Source organism: Callithrix jacchus, chromosome 8 (assembly GCF_049354715.1).
Source record: "Callithrix jacchus isolate 240 chromosome 8, calJac240_pri, whole genome shotgun sequence".
Lineage (NCBI taxonomy): Eukaryota > Metazoa > Chordata > Mammalia > Primates > Cebidae > Callithrix > Callithrix jacchus.
The window spans coordinates 122,855,386-122,878,753 of NC_133509.1; the positions used below are offsets into that span (position 1 = coordinate 122,855,386).

Below are 23,368 nucleotides of genomic sequence, written 5' to 3' on the forward strand. Positions count from 1 at the left end.
CAACGCCGCGGGGGCTTATGGGGCGGGCCCCAAAGGGCGGGCTCTCGGCACCCCTCGCGTAACCCTGTGGTCCGCCGCTTACCCCGCCGCCGCTGACCCCGCCGATACCGTCGAACTCCCGGCCCAGCCCGTCGGAATCGTCGAGCACGTACGCGCCGCCGGGCGCCAGCAGCGCGCACAGCAGCAGCGGCACCGCGGCGCGGCCCGCCGAGTCCGCGGCGGCCGTCATGGCTTTCACTCGGCGTTGCTGGGAAGCCGGTAGCAGCATCTCAGCCATTGTGTCGGTCACATGACTTCGGCGCCCAGGGAGGCGGGTCCTGTCAGCGCCACGGTGGAGATGGGCAGGAGGCTGCTGACGCTGACGCCACCATTTTGAGTGCGGGCCAACGGCCACTGACTCAGCCCGCGCCCAGTTGAGGAAAGTAGAAGCGTGCTTTTTTTATGGCTTGCATGTGTGTGGTCAACCACCGGGCTTCACATGTACTTACTTGCGGCTTCTCTTCAGGCGTCACCGGCTGGAGCACTTTAACGCAAGGAAGGGGGATGTCCAAGGTCCACCAAGGGAAGAGGGCAATGAGTGGCTCTACTGTGGCTCTTCCCCAGCATCTCAGGGAGTATCTAGCTCGAGCGAGGACCAGGCTTGGACCCTAAGTCCCAGTTCCACTGTCGTCTTGGTGGAATCAGTTTGCTTTTGGAGCCTAAGTTTTCCGTTATGTAAGATGAGGCAAGGAGAGCAGCAGAGTGAGGGACTGAGATAAAAGTTAATAAGCACTCAGTACACTGAATGCATTCCATATGTGGCAAATGTGAGCTGAGAAGGTTCTCCATTCTGGTAACTACCCCGGCATATTCAAGGCTTTTAGCTTTGAAGGAGTTAAGAATATACCACTTCAAAATATGCTGCTGTGCCATATTGACTATTTTAGATTAAAGGCACTTAAAAAAAAAAAAAACAGCAGGTGCAAAATCACTCTGATGGATGTGTCTTAAAACCAGGAGATGAAATTCCCATGTCAAAGATGTCTTCCGTATAAAATAACATTATTACCTTCAAGGACTGAAAGTTGAAGTTAAGGCAGATCTGTCCAAACAGAAGTGTGTTAATCCCTATCTTCCTAGTCGCTTCTTCACCCAATTAACTACTCTAGTCCAAGCCCCTTCACTTTATGTTTCATAACTTACTATTTTTTGTCCATTTCAGTGGATATGCTTTTAACTGCTGCTTTCGGTCTTTTGTCTGTGTGTGTGTGAGCCTTCCTCCCCACCCCCATGCCATGTAAAATAAATTTGTGTGCTTCTCTCCTGTCAATCTATTAATACCTTAAATCAGTTTAATACTAGGGTCCTGCTGGGACCCTACATAGATGAAGGTGAAATTCTGACTCCCCTACAATTTTATAAACTATCTTCCATGGTTGGTTGAAATCATTCCAGACAGATAACTCTAAATTGGTAGGAAAGTTATGAATTGCCCTGGAATTTCTGCCACATTCAGCACTGTCCTGAGATTTCTGATTTCCTTGTTATTGAAGTAAATTAAAGAGACTCTGAAGAGCTACAAAGAAAGATTTTTTGATCCCAAAATTTCTCTTAGCAGAAGTATGGAACTGGTTATCATTGTCTACACAAGCCCCTAAGATGTCACAATGGCAACAAAAAGACCCAGAGACTTTAGGACCTTTGGGAATTTGTCTGCAGAAGCTATTTGGAATCTGATTATTTTGCCACTTAACCACAAACCTAAATCTAAGTTTCCAGAACTCAATTATATTTGAAGGTCAAATCTCTGGGCAATCCCATAAATATGCATATCAGGTCCTCTGATATCCCTGGGTTCTTAATGTACATTAGCTGTGTTTGTTCTTTCTCTCTTTTTAAATTACTCTCCATCTATCCTGGTTTACCAAGGACAGTCACAACTTATGTCTGTTGTCCAAACATAAGTATTGATAATGCTCCTTTCACCCTCTGTAGTTTTCTGGCTTAGATCAGTTAAATAGTCCCCTGTGTATGAACCACTTATTTTCCTTGGTTTCTTCTCTCCCCAGTATAACACGAATCCAAACTCTGTCTTCCCGCTGCTACCAGTTTATGATGCAAGTCAGTAATTTTCCAGTTCTGTGGATTTACCCTTACAGAATTCACTGTGATCCATTTGTTCTAACACAATATTTTAAGCATGAGCTGGAGCATCTGTGGTAACCATTCCATCAAATGAATGTTAAGTTTCTCTGACCAGCTCTTAAGAAGCACATAAGACCCATGTAACACCTTTACTAGGTAGGAAATACCAAGGTGATAACAGAGGAAACTACCATACACATAAAATTAGGAAGTTGCGTGATGATATATGAATACCCAGCATACATCCTCCAGTAGCACATCATAGTGCAATGGGTCAGTGGTCAATGGTCTTGTTGTCTGAGGTATTATCCAAGCTTGTTGTCTCACAACCAAGAGAATTAAGGAGCGTGGACACCAGAGTGAAGTTGAAGGAAAAGTTTGCTATGTAAAAGAAGAAAGTTTTCTTCAGTGGAGAGGGGTCTCAGATGGGTTGCCACTTTTACAGTTGAATCCAAAAGCTTTTATAAGAAACTCCTCTGATCTCTGTAGCTGTTTGTGTAACTTATCTGTATCTGTAAAGCTGTCTGTGCAACTCCCCTTGTCTGTGCAGCTGCGGGTATGTCTTGGGTAAGCACAAAGTTCAACTTCTCTTTTTTGTGTAACTGTGGGTCTGTTCTTTCCACCCCCTTACAAGTTCTCATGGAGCCCACCATGTATGTCCCTGAAAAGTGCAGGAAACTTTTCCCTGGGAGCCCACTAATCACATAAAGACCAAAAGGCTTCTATGCTGGACCTTATTTTCTTAACAGTGCAGCTGTTGCCTGAGTTTTCCCCAGGCCACTCTATTTATGCCTGTATCTTGATTTTTTCAGGCTGTCTTTCTGTTTAAAAGAATTTTACCAAAGGCCAGCTCTAGCTCTCTACCCAACTAAGTTTTCCCTTTTCTCCTTCCTCAGATGCACCTTATACTTGGAAGGCATGCCACAAATATTTGAGTAATGTGTGAAATCTGCAAAAGAGGAAACAAACTCTAAAGGAAAAGGTAGTCCCAAGAAGTCCCAGTAGTTCCTATTCATTCAGTTATCAAAGAAATTGCTTACCAGATAAATATTTTTTCTTTCTAATTTCTAGTCCATATTCATGAGACCATTAGGCAAGAATGTTTCTAATAAGAGGCCAATAAATACAAGCTGACAGAGAACCTTGAAGTGCTGGGCACAACACTCAAATGTGCTCAAGATGCAGATAAAACTGGCAGTTACCAGACAAGTGATCATATGCTTAGCTTCCCTTGTGTCTGTGAATCAGGGTCAGTGAGATAAGATGGCAAGAGAGAAGGAAGGTCCTAATTTTCAGATTTTAAATGAGTTTAGAAAGTAATGACAGTGTTTCTCTCTTTTTAATCTGAAGCACTTATAGAATTTGCATGTCATCCTTGCTCAGGGGCCACAGTAATCTCTGTAACATTCCAATGTTCATTTATGTGCTGCCAAAGGAAACACAATGGTTTTTCTCTTAAATCACAGGTGTTTCTAGATATCACAGCTACACTTCAGCCACCCCAAATCTCTCCTTTTTTAAATTAAATGTGATCAAAATCAAATGGTCTTTTGAGAAGGATCAGAGATCCTTTAATGAAAATTTATTGATAAACTTGAATAGCAATCTGGATTTTTTTTTTTTTTGTCCTTCCCCCCACCCCCAAGACTATCATAAAAGAGTATAATAGCATTATGTTGTCTCACTTCAGGAAAAGTCTTTACTTTTAGAAATCAGTCCACCTCCCCTTCTGTCTATCATTGATGAGCATTTAGGTTGGTTCCATGTTTTTGCTATTAGGCTGTCAGAAATTCCAGGGTGGAGGCCAAGTTTATTTCTTCTTTGTACTTCTTAAGCACAGTGCCCAAACCATGCTGAGTACTCAATAAATATTAGTTGAATTGAACTTTAAAAAAAATCACTGAATGGTGAAGAAAGAATTATTTACAAAGGGAGCTGGAAACATTTCTTAAAGTAAGAGTCCCCTGGGACATAAGAGTGTACAGTGCTTTCTCTTCATGAACTGTCCTGTAACATCTGCTATTTTTTTTAACTTTTATTTTAAGTCCAGGGGTGCACATGCAGGTTTGTTACACAGGTAAATTGCATGTCATGGGGGTTAATGTACAGATGATTTCATCACCCAGGTATAAACAATAGGTAGTTTTTTAATCCTCCCCCACTTCCCACCTCCCACTATCCACCCTCCACCCTCAAGCCAGCGCCAGTGCCTGTTGTTTCGTTCTTTGTGTTTATATGTACTTGATGTTTAGCTCCCACTTATAACTGAGAATATGCAGGATTTGGTTGTCTGTTCCTGTGTTAGTCTCCTTAGGGTAATGGCCTCCAGCTCCATTCATGTTGCTGCAAAGGACATGATCTCATTCTTTTTTTACAGCTGTTTTAGTATTCCATGGTATATATGTAACACATTTTATTTATCCATTGATGGACTGTTGATGGACATTTAGGTTGATTCCATGTCTTTGGTATTGTAAAAAGTGCTGAAATGACCATAACTTGCATATGTCTTTACGGGAGAATGAATTATATTCCTTTCGGTATATATCCAACATCTGTTATTTGTCTGGTCTTTCAACATTGGACATGTTTCTTGATTGCAGCTGTTAGTTACACTGCCCTGTTCAGTGACTTCTCCCTAACATATGTTATAGGGTTCTATTAATACAGGACTTTATATAAACAAGATGAAAATAATTCAGAGGACAGAATCCACCTAATGAAATAAATTATAAATTGCTCAATGAACATTTTTCGTAAGTATAACTACAAATAAAAGCGTCTATAGTAAAGAGCAATATAGTGTAGTAGTTACAATATTGACTCCGAAGCCCCAGGTTTTCTGGCTTCAAATCTTTCTCTTATCCCTTAGTAGCAGTGTAATTTTGGTTAAGTTATATAACTTCCTTGGGCTTCGGTTTACCCATCCATAAAATAGAGATAATGATGGCAATATATTAATATGAACATTGGACAAGCTAATATTCATATAGCACTTAGAAGAGTGACCCACACATCCTATGTGTTATATGAGTGCTTATTATATAAATAGTAACATAAATGACATACCTACGTAACTATCATATAACTTTTGAGCTTACTGCTTTCCCCACAATTAATTCTGCAAAAACAGATTATTCCTATCTTTGTATTGGTCTCAATTTTTCTTTTTGCTGGGTTGTTGTCTACAGTCATTCAAATCCATGTCCAGTGTGGCTGATTCCTCACAGTGAGAGTCTTGGTGTGAAGCAGAATTCTGCCTCCTTCAGAATTAAAGGAACCAGATCCTCCCTCTTACAGCAGTACAGGTTCTGACAATGGCCAGGCTTTCTCATTCAGTTCCTTGAATCTGCAAATTTGACCTTGGAAGAGTAACTAATGTATGCACAGTTGAGAAATTTCACAAAAGCCATGTCAGAATTCAGAGGAGGCAACTGCATAGAGGCTCCATCAGAGGTGGCCTCAGGTGCCTAAAGCAGTGGGGTCAAGCAGTGCCATTCTCACCTGAATGCTCAGAGAGAGTGACCTGGCTTTTTGTCCTTTGACTCTAGCCTATTCTGCATCAATTTGTTCCATATCCTGATTTCTTTCAAAGTCATTCATTTTCTGCTCAGGTTAGCCACAGATGGTTTCTGTCACCTGCAGCAAGGAACCCTGAAGGATACACCAGGTTACGATCCAAGGCTGATGTGATAATTGCAAAGAATTATCAGCCTCAATATCTGCATTTCTCCACTGTAAAAACTGCCTTCACCACCTGTAGTCCGTTGCTGGTAATTGTCACAGCACAGATTTGCTCAAATAAAGAAATTCCAGGAAATTGTACTGTCCTCCTATGCTTTACCTGTGATATTTCTGCTCTTCCTTGGATTGTAAATACCCACTTGATTGCACTCCTGCCAGGAAAAGAATTTTAGAGTCCACCTAGCCCCAGGTACCAGACTTGAAGAAAATGACAGTACAAGAGGTTCTCACCACTCAAAATATTCTTGAAACATCTATTACAATTCTCTCTAATAGAAATATACCCAGTAGTGAGATTGCTGAATCACATGGTAGTTTTATTTTTAATTTTTTTAGGAACTGCCAGTTTTCCATAGTGGCTAAACTAGTTACATTGTCACCAACAGTGTGCATGGGTTCCCTTTTCTCTGCATCCTTGACAATGTTTTCTTTCCTCTTTTTGATCATAGCCATTTTAACAAGTGTGAAGTGTATCTCATTGTATTTTCAATTTGTGTTTCCCTTATGATTAGTGATTTTGAGCATTTGTAATATACCTGTTGTCCTTTTGTATGTATTCTTTTGAGAAATGTCAATTCAGATCCTTTGCCCATTTTTAATGAGGTTATTTATTTTCTTGTTATTGAATTGAGTTCCTTATTTATTTTAGATATTAACACCTGAGATGTGTGGCTTGCAAATATTTTCTCTCATTGTGTAGGTTGTCTCTTCACTCTGTTGACTGTTTCTTTGGATATGCAGAAGCTTTTTAGTTTAATGTAATTCCATTTGTCTAGTTTTACTTTTGTTGCCTGTGTTTTGGGGGTTATATCCGAAACATTATTGCCTAGACCAATGTCATGGAGTTTTCTTCTACCAGTTTTACAGTTTTAGGTCTTACATTTAAGTCTTAACCCATTTCGAGTTAATGTTTGCATATGGGTAAGATAAAAGTTTAATTCCATTCCCCTACATGTGAATATCTTGGTGTCCCAACACCATTTATGGAAGAGACTTCCTTTCCCCATGTATTTTTGGTACCTTTTTCAAAAATCAATTAACTGTAAATGTGTGTATTTATTTCTGAGCTTTTTATTCTGCTCTATTGATCTATGTTTCTGTTCTTATGCCAGCACCATACTGTTTTGATTACTGTAACATTGTAGTCGATTTTGGAGTCAAGTCATATGATACCCCTAGCTTTGTTCTTTTTGCCCAACATTGCTTTGGAAATTCGGAGTTATTTTTTATCCTGTATAAATTTTATGGTTGCATTTTCTCATTCTGTGAAAAATAACATTGGAATTTTTATAGGAATTGCATTGCATCTTTAGATTGATTTGAGTAGTATGAACATTTTGACAATAGTAATTCTTCTGATCCATGAGCATGGAACATATTTCCATTTATTTGTGTCTTCTTCAGTTTCTTTCATCAGTGTTTTATAGTTTTCAGCATACAGGTCCTTCATCTCGTTGGTTAAATTTATTTCTACATATTTTTATAGCTATCATAAATGAGATTATTTCCTTGATTTATTTTTAGAATGGTTCATTTTTAGTGTATTTAGTGTATAGACATGCTATTCATATGTGCGTTGATTTTGTATACTGTGAGTTTACTGAATTTGTTTATTTGTTCTAATGTTTTTTGATAGAGTCTTTATGGTTTCTTATATATAAAATTGTGTCATTTGCAAACAGGAACAATTTAACCTCTTCCTTTTTAATTAGGATATCTTTTATTTCTTCCTCTTGCTTAATTGCTCTAGCTAGGACTTCCAGTACTATATTAAATAAAAATGCAGGAGTAAGCATTCTGCCCTGTTTCTGATCTTAGTGGGAAAGCTTTTAACTTTCACTATTTAGTATAATGTGAGCCATGGGTTTGTCATATATGGCCTTTATTATGTTGAGGTACATTCCTTCTACACCTAATTTATTGAGAGTTATTATAAAAGGATGTTAAGTTTTGTCAAATGCTTTTTATGCATCTATAGAAATATCAAATGGCTTTTGTCCTTCATTCTGTTAAAGTGATGTATTGTGAAAGATCCTGTTTATGTGCTGTTGAATTCAGTTTGCTAGTATTTTGTTGAGGATTTTTGTATCTTATATTCATCAGGACATTTGTGTGTAATCTTTTGTTTTGTAGTGTTCTTTCTGGTTTTGGTATCCAGGTAATGCTGGCCTCATAAAATAAATTGGGAAGTATTCCCACTTCTCCAAATTTTTTTGGAAGAGTTTGAGAAGAATTGGTATGACTTTTTTAAATGTTTGGTAGAATTCAGCAGTGAAGACTTTAGGTCCTGGGCTTTCCTTTGGTAGTAGACTTTTTATTACTGATAACATTTCCTTACTTGTTATTGGTCTCTTCAGATTTTCTGTGTGTGTGTGTGTGTGTGTGTGTGTGTGTGTGTGTGTGTGTGTTTTTAATGTTTCAGTCTTGGCAATTTGTATGTGTCTAGGAACATCTCCATTTCTTCTAAGCTACCAAATTTCCTCTTCCTATAAGGACGCCAGTCAGATTGGATTAGGGCCTTTCCTTGCGGCTTTATTTTAATTTAATCACCCCTGTAAAGGCCCTGTATCCAAATGCGGCCACATTCTGAGGTACTGAGGATTAGGACCTCAGCATATGAATTTTGGGGAAGGACACAATTCAGCTCATAACACCATCTCAAAGTCAGGGACTTTTCATGTTGCCAGAGCTGGAGGGTAGCTTGACCCTTGGTTCTCAGAACTGCCCTATATCAATGCTGGCATCTCCTGAGACACCCTCTTTCCCTTCTGGTCTTTAACCCATGGGTAGTTAACCCATGTAGTATTGGTAGTTAACCCATGTAGTATTAATCTGAGTTGTTCCTTATCAGTGATGACAAAGCGCTGCACTGGGCCACTGAAAGTGCTGTGCGGTGGGCTGAAGCTTCCCATCATTTCTTCGTGCCCCTCATGGCGTCCAGAAATCATTCTACTCCATCTGTGCTATATGGGCACAGAGGGACTTGATGAGTGTCTTAGTTCATTTTGCGTTGCTGTAAAAGAATACCTGAGACTGGATAATTTATAAAGAAAAGAGGTTTGTTTAGCTCATGATTCTGTAGGCCAAGAAATTCAAAGGTGTGGCCGTGGCTTCTGGCAAAAGCTTTCATGCTGCACCACAGCATGGCAGAGAAAGTCCAAAGGAAAGTGGACACATGCAAAGAGGGGGAAAACAGCGAAGTATCCAGGCTCTTATAACAGCCCACTCTCTCTAGATCTAATCCATTCCTGGGAAAACTAATCCAGAGACAGAAGTCACTACCTCAGAACACACCAAGTCATTAGGGAAGGATCCACCCCTATTGCCCAAATATCTCCCACTAGGCCACACTGGGAATCAAATTTCAACACCAGCTTTGTGAAGACAAACAAACCATACCCCAACTACAACAGTGAGGCTGTCTCATAGTCCTGCGTCTCTTTTTGAAAATGAGGCACAGGTTCATTCTCCTCCCCAAATCACACAACTCATCTAGGATATTTGTCAACCACCCCTACCTCAGGACTTGCTTGGAAGAGTACAGTAATCAGGATGCAGGGCCCCTTTCTCAAATGCTCACCACATCTAAGCTCTTGTACATACTTCCTCTCTCGCAACGGTAAGCCCAACCCCTATCAAGCAGGACAATCTTTTTGTTTTGGGGGCTGGGAAGCTTTATTTTATTTCAACAGATATTCTCCCAATCATATTGTCTGTGCCTCAGTGTTTTCCATGGCCTTGAGTTCCCTAAATCTTTTGAAACTCAAAACTCACATTGTCTTCTTTTTTTTCCCCCTGCTTTGTGCCAGAAATTTCCTTGAGGTAATAAATGCAAAATGGTTCACTGATTGTGTAATTGTAGGGCTAGAGTGAAAAGAAATGTGGCTGGGAAAAAACAGCATTATTTCAAAATCTTACCCTGCCACATTTGGTTGCTGCTTTAACTAGAGAAAGTACACCTAGCAAATAGTGTGGCCCCACAAAGGACCCCTTCATCAGTAGAACACACTCTTGCACTGTCTACCCCATGGAGAAGTTGGAACCAGGTAGATCCACAATCTCTTCCCCGTTACCCCATAAGTAGCCCAACTGGCCAGTGTTGGGTCCCCAGTTTGTGACCACAGAAGACCAAATAATCGGTCAGAAATGCCTACCCGCTTAAGGCAGCATTCTGAATAACTACTAATCATCTTTATCTCATCGTTTTATTATTAAAATGTCACAGTGACTCAGTGGTCTAAAATTTCTAACCATTTATTGTAATAGATAGCCCTATAGTTGAACAATACAGTATTGCCATATTTTCTGTATCAAGGAGCAAATCTCTTAAAAGCTGGTAAATTTCTTTTTGGGTAGAGTTGGCAAGGTTTTAGTATAGGTCAGCACCAGCTTTTTCTCCTGTTTGATCAGGAGAAGTGAAAGTTTCTTGTGTTTCTTAACTACATACTTTTTTTTAAAAGCAAAATACATAAATATTTGATATGGATAAGAAAATACCCTTTCCCTAAAAGCAGAAGTTTTGTCTATTCTGATAAAATAAGAGATCATGAGAGTTATGAAATAGAAATCACAGATAAGTGGATGTGCGAAACCAAGCAAAAGTGAAAATTTTGAATTAGTCACGAGTAAACTGAAATCGTTACTCTCATTTTTGTAAAAGTTCAAGACATTTTTTATTAATTTTTTACCTTATACTTAATTTTTATTTTAGTAACAATATATTCTAATTTATGATTTACTATATGCTAAATTACTTTATAAATGCTCATGTACTTTATAAATGTAAGGTATTAGTTTTATTATTCTCAAAGAAAGACCTGCAAAGGCAGTATTGAAAACCTCTACATTCCTCATATACCCTGAAGAACTTTAATATGAAAAGCCAGGCTCATCTTTTCCATCTCTGGGTAGGGAGAAAAAATATAGCCATCACCAACAACCCTTAATGTCCTTTTATAAAGACAGAGTCAAAATGTCCTGATTACAGTCTTCAGAATTAGGTTAAATGTCTTCATCCCAAATCAATTCTGTTCTTCAAAGTGATATCTCTGACTTTTTTATATATCAATAGTAAGAAAGTTATAGAAGCGAATTTCACTTCATATTAAACCACTTAGAGATTTGGCTTTAACTTTAACTTGCTAAAGTCGATGAGTTCTTATACTAAAAATATAAGTCTTTCTCAAATAAAATTTTCAAGTTTTATAAAATTATTTAGTTGTCTCAGCCAGTTAATTCAACTGGTTTTAGCCATCTCTGTTTTCTATTCCAAGAGGAGACTCAAAGGAGAAATAGTTTTACAATCAAATACTGTATATCCAATCCCATTAGTCCCTCAAAAAAAAAAAAAAAAAGACTTTACGAAGTTGGCTACCTTAACCCCTGCCTTAAATAGCACAATATCTATCATTAAATCCCAATCCCCAATTCTCTGTCTTCTTTTTTTTCCCAGAAACTTTATCACACTCAGTCTATCTACAATATCCTCCCGTCTTGCACATCCAAATGACTCATTCTATTTTATCTGTACCCCTCTTGAAGTACTTTTTCATTTTGCCATTGCACTACAATTATTATTAAACATGTCTTTCTCTTTTTCTAAGTAAAAAAAACTCCTTTTGGTTGATAGCCAGTTCCTATACATCTCCCAGCACACTCCCTAAGAATACAAAGCATGATGAGTCAATGAATGATTGAATGAGGAATGAATGAATGAATGATTAAAGATATCTAACATATATTCCATTAAGCACAGGGCATATAATATCAGTATACCCTTGTAATTAAGACACAGTGAGACAAGCGAGTTATAAAAATTACAGTACAGCAAACAATAAATAAAAACATCTTTAAAAGTATTTAGAAGACATTTTTGTGCAAATTTGGATAATGCACGTCCTTGAGATGCTGCTTCCTCATTGGTTTGTGGTGAAATATGAGTGCAATTTCCTGTCCCCTCAGCAGTGTTGGTTTCTCTTCTTGACTTGATGCAGGCACAGATTTATCAAGCTCCTCGGTCAACAAACGCATCACCCGAACATGAGTAAGTACAAGATTAAAAAATAAGATTTTAAAGTAGATAGCATGCTTTGGCATAATTGTCAGCGATGTTCGCAACATTCTACCTTGTTTCGACTGTATAAATGTAGTAATGCAAAGCATTATAAGAGAGAAAGAAATGAGGAAGCCACATGGTTTCTTCTACTTTGAGCAGCGGTAAAGGGCCAAAATTTAAATTTAAAACTAGGTAAAACTATAAATATAGAAAAAGGGGGTTCTTTATACTTTATTTTCTTTTCAGGAAACAGAGCTTTGGCAAACTTTGTTCAGTATTTGGGAAGAAGCCTACCAGCTCCTGGCTTTAGAGCTATCTGGCACCAATCCCTCATCTGTACAATGGTCCAGTAATACTTTTGATATCCATCAGAAAAATATGTGGTGTTAGGAAAGAATATTTCCAGTATTAATAAATGCCAAGTAATAATTCTTGGTTAAAAAGTGACTATCACAGTGCTTGAAATATAGTAGAGTCTTAATAAGTAACTATTAAACTGATAAATGAAAGCAAGCATTTTCTATAACACTGTAGGAAAATATTTTATTTTTGGTCATCTTCATCAGTGATTTGTACTGTTTTTAGAGCTGGTCAAGAATAGACATACTTTAGTGTTCTGTAGATTATCTTTTTTGACATTTGGTAAAAATTTTAAAATTAAAAACTCACCTAAATTTCTCAATGATGGTTGTAAAAGCAATTTTCTCAAAATTTGATTAAAGGAACCAAAATAATATCTGAAAAGATACATGAATACTATAATAGGAATTACATACAGTATTCCATTAAAATATCAGACCATCCAAATTAAATGAACAACTATTATCTGTAGAACTTGGTATTATATGTGAAGTGTTACCATACAAATTATACTCTGAGCACCTCTAGTTTTCTGATATGCTCTGGCTAGATGGCTAAAGATGATTTCTTTTCAGGAAATTTGGGGATAGCACCAAGATTGGCTGCAGACTATCAATGGCATTAAAACAATATTACCAGCTCATGTACAGTGAATGCCGCTCATGTGCTAGTACTTTGCTTCATATGTCATTTCATTTAGCCCTCACAACAATCTTACAAAGTGGATACTAACTTACACATGTGAAAACTGGAACTTAGAAGGTAAGGAAACACAATGGGCCCAGATCCCATCGAGAGGCTTTCGAATTGTCTCCATAGCCCACGCTGGTAACCACAAGTCTGTATTGCCTCTGCGTCACTACAGAGAAGACGTGCTTCATCAACCCATCCTGTCTTGTGGTTAAGTCAAGGCAGAAGTGCTTTTACAGCTAGAGAAATGTATTCCATTGAAAACTTTATAAACCTTTCTAAAAATCATTTTTTCATTTAATCTATCATACCATTTTAAAAGAAAATGATGCATATTTATTGAAGGAACATGGACAGAGGAGGAAGAGGTACACACTGCCCATTACCCAATTTTCTCTTGGTCCTGGTCTTAAGGGAGGATTTTTTTCATGGTTCAGGTGTTCTCCCCAAGACACACGAGCCTAGAGTTGGATGTGTTGTGTTTGCATCAGAATCCCATCCGCAGGGGGCTGATTCAATCCTTCCTGCATCTCAGACATTATTCTGGTGTCCTTTTCCTACATCAACTATATCCTTTAAAAGTTTCTTTAGTGGGAATTTTAGATGGAAATGTTCTCAGTGGTAGTTTATCTGAAAATGTCCTAATTCTTGCTCTGGTCCTTGAAATTTAGTTCTGTTGAGTACGCAATTATAGGATGACATATATTTTCTTAGAAGTTTGGAACTTTTAATCTTCTGCTGTCTGCTATCGCTGTTGAGAAGTCTTTTGTCCATCTAAACTCCATCATTTATAGGTAGTCATTGTCCATCTTACCTCTCTGGCTCTTTTTTTCTTAGTCTTTGGTAAGCTGCAATATTTTTGCAATGTGACTAAATATAGGTTTTCATTTTTGTGTGTTTTTAATCCTATTGGGGATTTTTTTAGGCTTCATAAATCCGAAGATTCTATGAGGATTAAAGATCCATGAGGAATGAATCCATGAGGATTCTTCATCCATCCTCAGTATCCCTTCATCAGTTCTAGAAAGTTCATCATCTGTGTGAATATTGCCCTTTCAACATCCTCTCTCAGTCTTTATGGAATTCCAATTATGCATATGCTGTCCTTTTCACCTTATTCTCTATCTTTTTAACATCTTTTCATGTCCTTAACATGCTGATAATTTTGTGTTACTTCTTTATCTCTATCTTGCAATATACTAATTTTCTCTTCAGCCTGATCTAATTAGTTGGTTAGTCCCTGTGTTGATTTTTAAATTTAGATTATTATGTTTTTTAATTTTAGAAATTTTTTCAATCTTTCTAAAAAATATGACTTGTCATTTTTTAAATAATCTCTTCCTCCCTACTCATGTGTTTAAATCCCTTCTTTTGTTTCTTTCAACATATAAACATATCTGTTTTGTGTTATATGCATATTAATTTTATCTCTAAAGGTTTTGCAGATCTAGTATCCTTCTTTGTTGTTTCTGCTCAATCTCAGACATAGTGGCTTATTTCTGTGTGTGTGTGTGTGTGTGTGTGTGTGTGTGTGAATAAGGTCATATTTGTTAGAACTCTATCTGTAGGATTCTTTGAGGCCTCAGTTAAGAGACCTTGCTCAAGGGAGAATCTGTGTCTACTTCTTCCAGGATCCTAGAACTTATTTTTTCATATATAGTCAACCTATATTTTTGGTGAATATATTTTCGTAACTATGTAAATTATTTATTTATTATTTTCTTTCTTTCAATTACATTGTATGTATGAGGATAGAAATAAAATCAAATTTCTTAGGAAGGCATATATGTTCCATCTTCAGGTAAAACACGTTTGTCAAGATGCTCTATGTGCCATCTCACACAGCCTTTTGATTCCACTCTTTAATGCTTTCATTGCAATACAATACACATGCAGCAAAATGCACATATCCTAAGTGTACAGCTTGATACATTTCTACAAATTGAGCATGCTCATTAAAGCAGTCACCCCTATGAAGAAATAGAACGTTACTAAATTTCAGAAGTCTTCCTCATGCCCTGTTCCAGCAGCACCCAGACTTTCCCCAAAGGTGACCACTGCTCAGACTCCTAACAGCATAGATTAACTTTGCCTGATTTGTATCAGATAATACATACTTTTTTTTGCATTTATCTATCACTCAGCATTATATTTGTGATCTACAACTATGTGATTGTGTGTAGCAATAATTTATTTATTTTCATTGAGGTGTAGATTTCAATGGTGTTACTATATCCCAGTTTACTCATCTATTATACTGCTAATGGACATTCTAGTTAGGGGATATTACCAATAGCGCTACTGTGAACATTCTAATTCTAGTACCTGTCTTTTGGTTAATTTATGTATGCATTTATGTTGAACAGATACCTAGAGGTGGAATTGCTGGATCATATGGTACGCATAAGTGCCAAATAGTTTGTTAAATAACAGCGTATGAGTCGAGGTGTTCTATTTCCTCACTAGCACTTGATATGTTGTCTTATTTTCATTTTATTTATTCTGTTGGGTGTGTAGTGGCATATCGTTTTAATCTTAGTTTGAATTCCTCTGATGACTAATGAAGTTGAGCATGTAGGTTGGCCTGAAGTTTGCAGGATCAAACTAACAATGTAGGCCCAGACCCACTTGCAAAGTGAGGATCCCAGAGGCCACAAGTACTTAGGGTAGAATTTTTTATTATAACTCCTCATAGAAACCAAGCAGAAGCAGGGAAATTGCCATCTTTTCTCTCCTGTCTGCAAATGTCTGTGGAGTTTGTTATTTTATTTTGTTTATTTTCTAGCTCACCCTTTCCCTGACAGCAGATGTTCCTGGATCCCATGTGTTTGGGATGGTCAAGGACCCCTTCCAACCTGCATAGGCCCAAGCTTTGTCTCTAGTTTCTCTGATTCCTAGTTAGTTCCTCCAGATCTACATATGTCTTCAGGCCATCCAGAGCTTCAGTGCTCACTCACCTCCCTGATAGCAGCTCCCACCTCCTTTGCTCCATCACAAATTTTTTTCCCCCTTTGGAAGTCTCCCTATTTATTTAAAAGGCTGTTTTTCACATCTTTCTATGTCAACCTATCTTTATCAACCTATTTTTTAGGTTTAAGAGAAATATATTCTCCCATATGGTTTACTCTTCTAGCAGAATTCTTGTGACTTGTGCTGGCAGGTCTTTTTGTGCTCAGGACTCAAAAAGTTGGAAGGGAGTGATTCTGGTACCCTGAATAGTGTTTCTACAAAGCTTTCTGTGAAGGTATTCACCAGGTAAATCATCTAAACCACCAGTAGAACTCACTAGCAAGGGGATATAGACAAAGTATTTCTCTACTCCAGTATGGAGAGAAGGATGGAACCTTTACTCTTATGTCAATCTATGACATCATAGCTTTAAAAAGATGCCTCATAAACTATCAGGTATAAAGGTGGAAATTAATGATTCTAAGATTTTACCCAGAATTGAGAACATTCTGTCCTCTCATTTATAAAATTATAAGAAAGATAAAGTGTATTAGCCTACAAAGGAAACAAAAAGATTAACAGAGGTAGGGTTGTCTAATTATATGCTAAGGTTTAACAAACTGCTACATTTTAAAATTCTACAACTTTGATGTATTTCTATTATACTATTTCTTTGAATAATAAGGTGATTTTTGAAAGTGCCATATACCTAGATTGCATATGAAATTAGAAATTTGAAATCATATAACCATACAGTTGATCACACACTGAAAAGTATTTACCAATTACAGACAAATAACAGAAATCTTTAGCTGCTAAAATGGCTTTCTAACTTGAGTTTTATCTTCTTAGGTCATGTCCACTGAGAAATAAAATTCACTGGAACATATATGCCTTCCTAAGAAATTTGTTTATGTTCTTAGGTCATGTCTATTGAGAAATAAAATACCTCAGGTAATTCTTATTTGAAATAAGTAAAATATCTTGGCTTGATTTTATTTACTGAAGTCAATCAGACAGTTTTCCCATTTTAAACACCTTCTCTGTAACTTAATGCAATTTCAATATCTCCATAAATAAAACAAAAAGGGATTGTTTCAAAATCATTATTGTAATGAAGTTATGTATCTTAAACATCTAAACTATTTTAATTCATCTTTCATTACAGAAAGAAAGGAATTTTAGAAGGAAATACCAATCTCCGTGAAAACAAAGCCTTATATGTTCATGTTTCTACCAATCAACTGAGATTTATGAAGAAAAACAAATTGCAGACAACTCACCATTCACACTTACAAATACCCCAGTTGATCCTTGTGGGTTTTGCCAGTGTTCTGTGATAATGAACGCATGGACTTCTGTTCAGTAAATTCAGTTGATCCCTTTAGCCAACTGTCAGGAGCCTGGATTTTGACTTCTGACTGCTGGTACTTGTGTAGAAATTGATCTACATCCCCCCTTTAAAAGCATTGATGAATTAATTAGAACTTTAAACAACAAAGAAAAATTGAAAAAAAAAAAACAGTAAAAGAGAATTTGATGTTCAAAACAAACTACAACGAGACAAGACTACTTTTCTGTTTACCTTCTAAGAACTAATATAATTGCTACCTTAAAAAGAAAAACATGAACAGCACATGTATTGAAGAACAGCATGACCTGGATCACTATTTGTTTCCTATTGTTTACATCTTTGTGATTATAGTCAGCATTCCGGCCAATATTGGATCTCTATGTGTGTCTTTCCTGCAAGCAAAGAAGGAAAGTGAACTAGGAATTTACCTCTTCAGTTTGTCACTGTCAGATTTGCTCTATGCATTAACTCTCCCTTTATGGATTGATTATACTTGGAATCAAGACAACTGGACTTTCTCTCCTGCCTTGTGCAAAGGAAGTGCTTTCTTCACGTACATGAACTTCTACAGCAGCACAGCCTTCCTCGCCTGCATTGCCGTTGATCGGTATTTGGCTGTTGTCTACCCTTTGAAGTTTTTTTTCCTAAGGACAAGAAGATTTGCACTCATGGTCAGCCTTTCCATCTGGGTATTGGAAACCATCTTCAATGCTGTCATGTTGTGGGAAGATGAAACAAGTGTTGAATATTGCGATGCCAAAAAGTCTAATTTTACTTTATGCTATGACAAATACCCTTTAGAGAAATGGCAAATCAACCTCAACTTGTTCAGGACGTGTACAGGCTATGCAATACCTTTGGTCACCATCCTGATCTGCAACCAGAAAGTCTACCAAGCTGTGCGGCACAATAAAGCCACAGAAAACAAGGAAAAGAAGAGAATCATAAAACTACTTGTCAGCATCACAGTGACTTTTGTCTTATGCTTTACTCCCTTTCATGTGATGTTGCTGATTCGCTGCATTTTAGAGCATGATGTGAATTTCAATGACCACAGCAAGTCTGGGAAGCAGACTTACACGATGTATAGAATCACGGTCGCATTAACAAGTTTAAATTGTGTTGCTGATCCAATTCTGTACTGCTTTGTAACTGAAACAGGACGATACGATATGTGGAATATATTAAAATTCTGTACTGGGAGGTGTAATACATCACAAAGACAAAGAAAATGCATACTTTCTGGGTCTACAAAAGATACTTTGGAATTAGAGGTCCTGGAATAGAAGAACCAAGGATCTTTTGAAGAAAGGGAGGTTTAAGGTATACATTATTATATGATCAAGTCACATTTTGAAAAGGAAATCTAGCATGAGAAGGGACGAAGGGTTCTCAGAGTGATATTTTAATCCTGTCCAATAAAATATCTTAAAAGTGCATTGTACAGCTCCCTCCCTGAGTTGTATCAAATGAGGTATATTAAACAAAGTTCAAAAGTTTCCTAATGACTCAGGGTCGTTATTGTTCATGGAAATCGTTTCTGTATCTGTGCTATAATCACTTAGAGTCAGTAAGGTATGTAGGACTGTTTCTCCAAAGCAATGGTCTTTGTGTCTGGGTTTTATGATTTTTCTCACTCTTTCTCTGGTTTCCAGGGTATCAGCCATCAGTTCTACTAATTTCGTGTACTGCTCTCCAACAACCCCAGCTACTGAATACTGCTTCTAATCTCCTCATTCATTAACAAATCTTTATTTTTTTATCTTGTATAAAATAACTGCTTTATTGACACAATATTTATATAACTTAAAATTCAACTGTGTAATATGTACAACTCAGCAATGTTTAGTATATTCACAGAGATGGGCAACCATCACTACACTCAGAAAATTTTCATCACCCATCAAAGAAATCTTATATCCTTAGCAGTCGCTCCCTGTTCTCCTGTCCATGCCACTTATTAATTTACTTTCAGTCTCTAAGGATTATCATATTCTGAACATTTCATATAAATAGAAATATGCAATATGTGGCCTATTGTGACTTATTTCACTTAGTATAATGGTTTCAAGTTTTATCCGTGTATAGAATGTATCAACATTTCATTTCTTTTTATGGCCTCATAGTATTCTGTTGCATGGTTATACTACATGTTGTTTATCTAATCACTTGGCTTCATTAACAAATATTTATTGACCTCATTCCATAAACTAGGTTTTGAGTTAAGTACTGGGACTATGAAAGAAATGGTCTCATGAAGCCTCATGAAGTTTACATTAGTTCAGAAACCTAGTCACTGAGCTCAATGATTTCTATATAAAGTTAAAGTAAGTAGGCTCTGAGTTTTGTTTTGATTTCTTTTATAGCTGGGTATAACATAGTTGAAATTACCAGAAGTTTAATGAATAGACAAATAAATAGTTCTATTACATCTTACATTCAGAGGCTTCTTTTTGGACTTAAAATCTTAGAATATTTTGAGAGTTTCTATTCTTTTTTTTTTTTTTTTTTTTTTTTGAGTCAGAGTCTCCCTTTGTTGCCCAGGAAGGAGTGCAGTGGTGTGATCTTTGCTCACTGCAGCCTCCACCTCCCAGATTCAAGCAATTTTTTTGCCTCAGCCTCTTAAGTAGCTGGGATTACAAGCACCCACCACCACTCCAATCCAATTTTTGTATTTTTACTAGAAACGGAGTTTCACCATGTTGCCCAGGCTGATCTTGATCAAACTCCCGACCTCAAGTGATCATCCCACCTCAGCCTTCCAAAGTGCTGGGATTATCGGCGCGAGCCACCATGCCTGGGCAAGAGAGTCTTGATATAACATATTCTTTTGAATCCTCATTGTGGAAATTGCCTAGTTGTAGGTAGACACTTGGTAAATATTTTCCTCATCAAAATATTTTTAAGGAGTTTTCTACCCTTCTCCTTTTTTCTTTCCTTTCCTTTTCTTGCCTGTTCTTTCTACTCCCCCTAAAATAATCAGATAGCAAATGTCTTGATAACATGTGATGTCCTCATATTAAAAAACAAAATATTGATAACAAGAAAGACCTATTTTTTCCAGTAATTAACTTCTAGACACACACTGAAAAATCAGTGAGTGCACAAACTGACTCCATTATCCATGAAAGTCTTCCATGATGGTGTGCATACACAATAGAAAACCACCTTACTTGGAGGTCATATGAGCATTCTCTGTTCTTTGCTTCTTCTGGTCATAACCTTTTTAGAGAATTAATTAAGATTTTCTCTGGGCACGCTGAGACACACATATGTTTAAAGACTAAAGATTCATTAAAATGAAAATATTTTGGACTGATTGATTAATTACTGATAAATTATTGGTGGCCTGTGAGTTGAATATCTGTAAAAGTAAAAGATTCGAAAGCAGTGTTGCCCACATCTGGAAACTCAGATGGAGGTTAACTCATTGTCCAAGATCACACAGTTGGTTGCAAGCAGAGCCAGGCCTGGAACCCAGGAATGCTGACTTCTCTCCAGAGTTGTTTCTCCCCCTTTCTGATCTTTTTTGCTCATTTCTATCATTTCTTTCTGTAGGCTTGATAAAGACATATGCATGGAAAATTGTTCAGTGTAGTCTTGAGGTTTAGGTCATGATAAGGGGAAAAGGAGAGTTATTTCCTTAATTAATAGATCTGGAAATATAATAAATCATATAGAGAGTAATTAAACTTATCTGTAATAGAGAATCTATTAGGACTTTTCCTCAGCTGGTTATACAAAGAGATGTAGCAAATACATATTTGTGACAGCCTTAATAAGAATGTTCTACTTAATGATTACCAGCAAAACACTGATTTAGGATGTGAGATGAGTTCCCAAATGAACCAGGCTTCCCATGCCTTCTAGCAGCCTATCTTTCCCACCAGAGCCTATCATGGAGAACCCATGTTGGGAGGATACTCATATGATTTCAGACAAAACGCTGGCAGTAATCTAAAATTATCTAAAATTTCAGTACTCGAGAGTTAATTATTTAATTTTTAAAGACTTTTCACGTTTTTTATTAGAGTTCCCCAGTAAACTGAAAGTACTTCTGAAAAAGGTAAGACCTTCTAGCTGTTATTATCTGGAATTTATTGTCAGATGACTTAGATTAGAAGATCAGAACACCCACCTACTAGCTGTTTGACCTCCAAACATTTTTGTGATTTTTTCCCAATATTCAATTTTTACGAAACACAGGAACAATGATAATACCTGCTTTTAATAAGCAGATGTGAAAACACTATGTAAACTGTGGTGCGTTTGTCTAAATGTTTGTGATTATTAGTTATTCTCATGTTTATTAAAAGTAGTGGACCCAAGAGATAGAGAGTCCCTGGAGTGACACTGGGGTGAGAATGCAGCAATGTGAGCTGGCAGGAGCTGGCTATAGGAGACCACTGCTATAGTTACTTCCTCCAAGTGGTTAAATATATCCATTAATATGATTTAAAGACTTTCATCTTTCTTTTTCTGTGAACCATTCTCAGTAGTGCCTGCCTGCTCTTAGGAGTTCATGATTCTGAGGAGACATACACTGTGGGCATCAATATGCAGCTTGACGTCCATTATATCACTTGTTTAAAAATTACTGACTTTTTATTTTCTTATTCAGAATATTATTTTCTAATTTTATGAACTGAAAATAAATACCTGATAGGGCAGAGAAAGGAGTGATTATAAGTTTTTAAAACTTCCATTTTCTCTACCTAGTCTGGGAGGCTTCATGGATGAAGAGAAACTTAAAAACACCCAAAAGAACCAACTCATGTGGCCCAAATTATGTAACATTATCTCCCCAAGAGCATCCTGAGCAAATCTGCAGATGCAGCCTGATTTATTCCTTTTTCTGCCTCAAGCTAAGCTAATAAGACCCCCCCAAGACATTAGATTTCTATTCTGTAATGTGATGATCAAATAAATAATTACTTACCAAAGGCTTCTGTGGACTTTGTTATTTCTTTTTAATTAGCACCGATTTTCGAATAGAATTTGTGATACAGAACACACATTCTTTTTACAACATGTTTAACCTGCCCTATGTTTCTTTTTGTCCAGTCCTCACTGTCATGATTCTGCTGGCCATGCATGGGACGGGCCCCTGTTCTTTCCTGGATAAACCCATCTATAGGTTGCTATGGAAACACAATGGCTAGTGTAACACCCTGACCAAGGAAGCTTTTGCAGTGATAGATTTCTTTTTCTTGGTCCATCAGGTGACCAAGCCATGGAATCAGAAGACTTCCTGCAGTCGACACACAGAAAGAACATATGCTTATAGATATTTAGAAACAACTTGCCCCATCCCACAATAACAAACAAAAATCCCTGGGCCCTTTCAGCATGTCCTCTAAGGTGTCCTAATATCAAATAGTAGAGCACACATCATCTCCTTAACTTCTGAAATAATGCACCATCAGATTGTTTTTATTTTCTTGTTTGCAAAATCAGCATCTAGGTGGGGCATTTTTAAGATTCTCTCTCCCAATTGTCCCTCCTTCCATCTTTCTTCCCCAACCAGAAGGGTCTGCCAAGGGAATTATAGTAAGAAAATTTCTAACTGCATTTTCACACTATTGTACTGGAAATCCAGTTCTGACTGAGTTTTATTTACATATACTAGGTAGACACCTTTGAGGAGAAATAATAGAATTTTAATTTAAAAGAAAGTAGGGCTGGGAGTGATGGCTAACACCAGTAATCCCAGCATTTTGGAAGGCAGAGGCAGATAGATCACCTGAGGTCAGGAGTTTGAACTAACCTGGCCAACATGGTGAAACCCCATCTCTACTAAAAATACAAAACTTAGCCAGGGATGGTGGCACATGCCTATAATCCCAGCTACTGGGGAGGCTGAAGCGGGAGAATCACTTGATCATGGGAGTCAGCGGTTGCAGTGAGCCAAGATTGTGCCACTGCACTCCAGCCAGCTGGGCAACAGAGCTAGACTCCGTGGAGAGAAAGGAAGAAAGAGAAAGAAGAAGGAAGGAAGAAAGGAAGGAAGGGAGGGAGGGAGGGAATAAAGAGAGAAAGAAGAAAGAGAAAGAAAAGTAGACATTTTTAAAATTAGTTCTCATCTATAGAAT

At 37.4% G+C, this 23,368-nt stretch overlaps 2 protein-coding genes and 1 non-coding gene across 15 annotated transcripts in view; 1 reads left to right on the top strand and 2 right to left on the bottom strand.

Annotated features, from left to right (window-relative positions):
• The window catches only part of GALC (galactosylceramidase), a 64,833-nt gene extending 64,536 nt beyond the window's left edge, over window positions 1-297 (bottom strand). For all 5 annotated transcript variants that reach the window (XM_078335569.1, XM_078335566.1, XM_078335568.1 and 2 more), the window contains exon 1: window positions 83-297. Coding sequence is in view for 3 of the 5 variants with exons in the window: in XM_078335566.1 (XP_078191692.1) it covers window positions 83-277 (195 nt within the window). In the remaining 2 variants the exon portion in view is untranslated. The remainder of the gene's footprint in view (window positions 1-82) is intronic.
• GPR65 (G protein-coupled receptor 65) lies at window positions 25-18,776 on the top strand. 9 transcript variants are annotated; one of them, XM_078335573.1, is made up of 6 exons: window positions 25-552; window positions 3,021-3,106; window positions 11,862-11,911; window positions 12,859-13,045; window positions 16,775-16,876; window positions 17,091-18,776. In XM_078335573.1, exon 6 carries the CDS (start codon window positions 17,549-17,551, stop codon window positions 18,560-18,562), a length of 1,014 nt encoding a protein of 337 aa, XP_078191699.1. In that variant the 5' UTR covers window positions 25-552; window positions 3,021-3,106; window positions 11,862-11,911; window positions 12,859-13,045; window positions 16,775-16,876; window positions 17,091-17,548; the 3' UTR covers window positions 18,563-18,776. The 9 variants fall into 9 exon arrangements, with proteins under 9 accessions (XP_078191699.1, XP_078191698.1, XP_078191701.1 ...); XM_078335572.1 differs by having other exon boundaries at window positions 3,021-11,911; XM_078335575.1 differs by lacking the exon at window positions 3,021-3,106.
• Window positions 3,463-3,566, bottom strand: LOC118145305 (U6 spliceosomal RNA). The gene has a single exon (XR_004730429.1). It is a non-coding gene; the product is annotated as a U6 spliceosomal RNA (small nuclear RNA).
• Window positions 18,777-23,368: the final 4,592 nt, after the last annotated feature.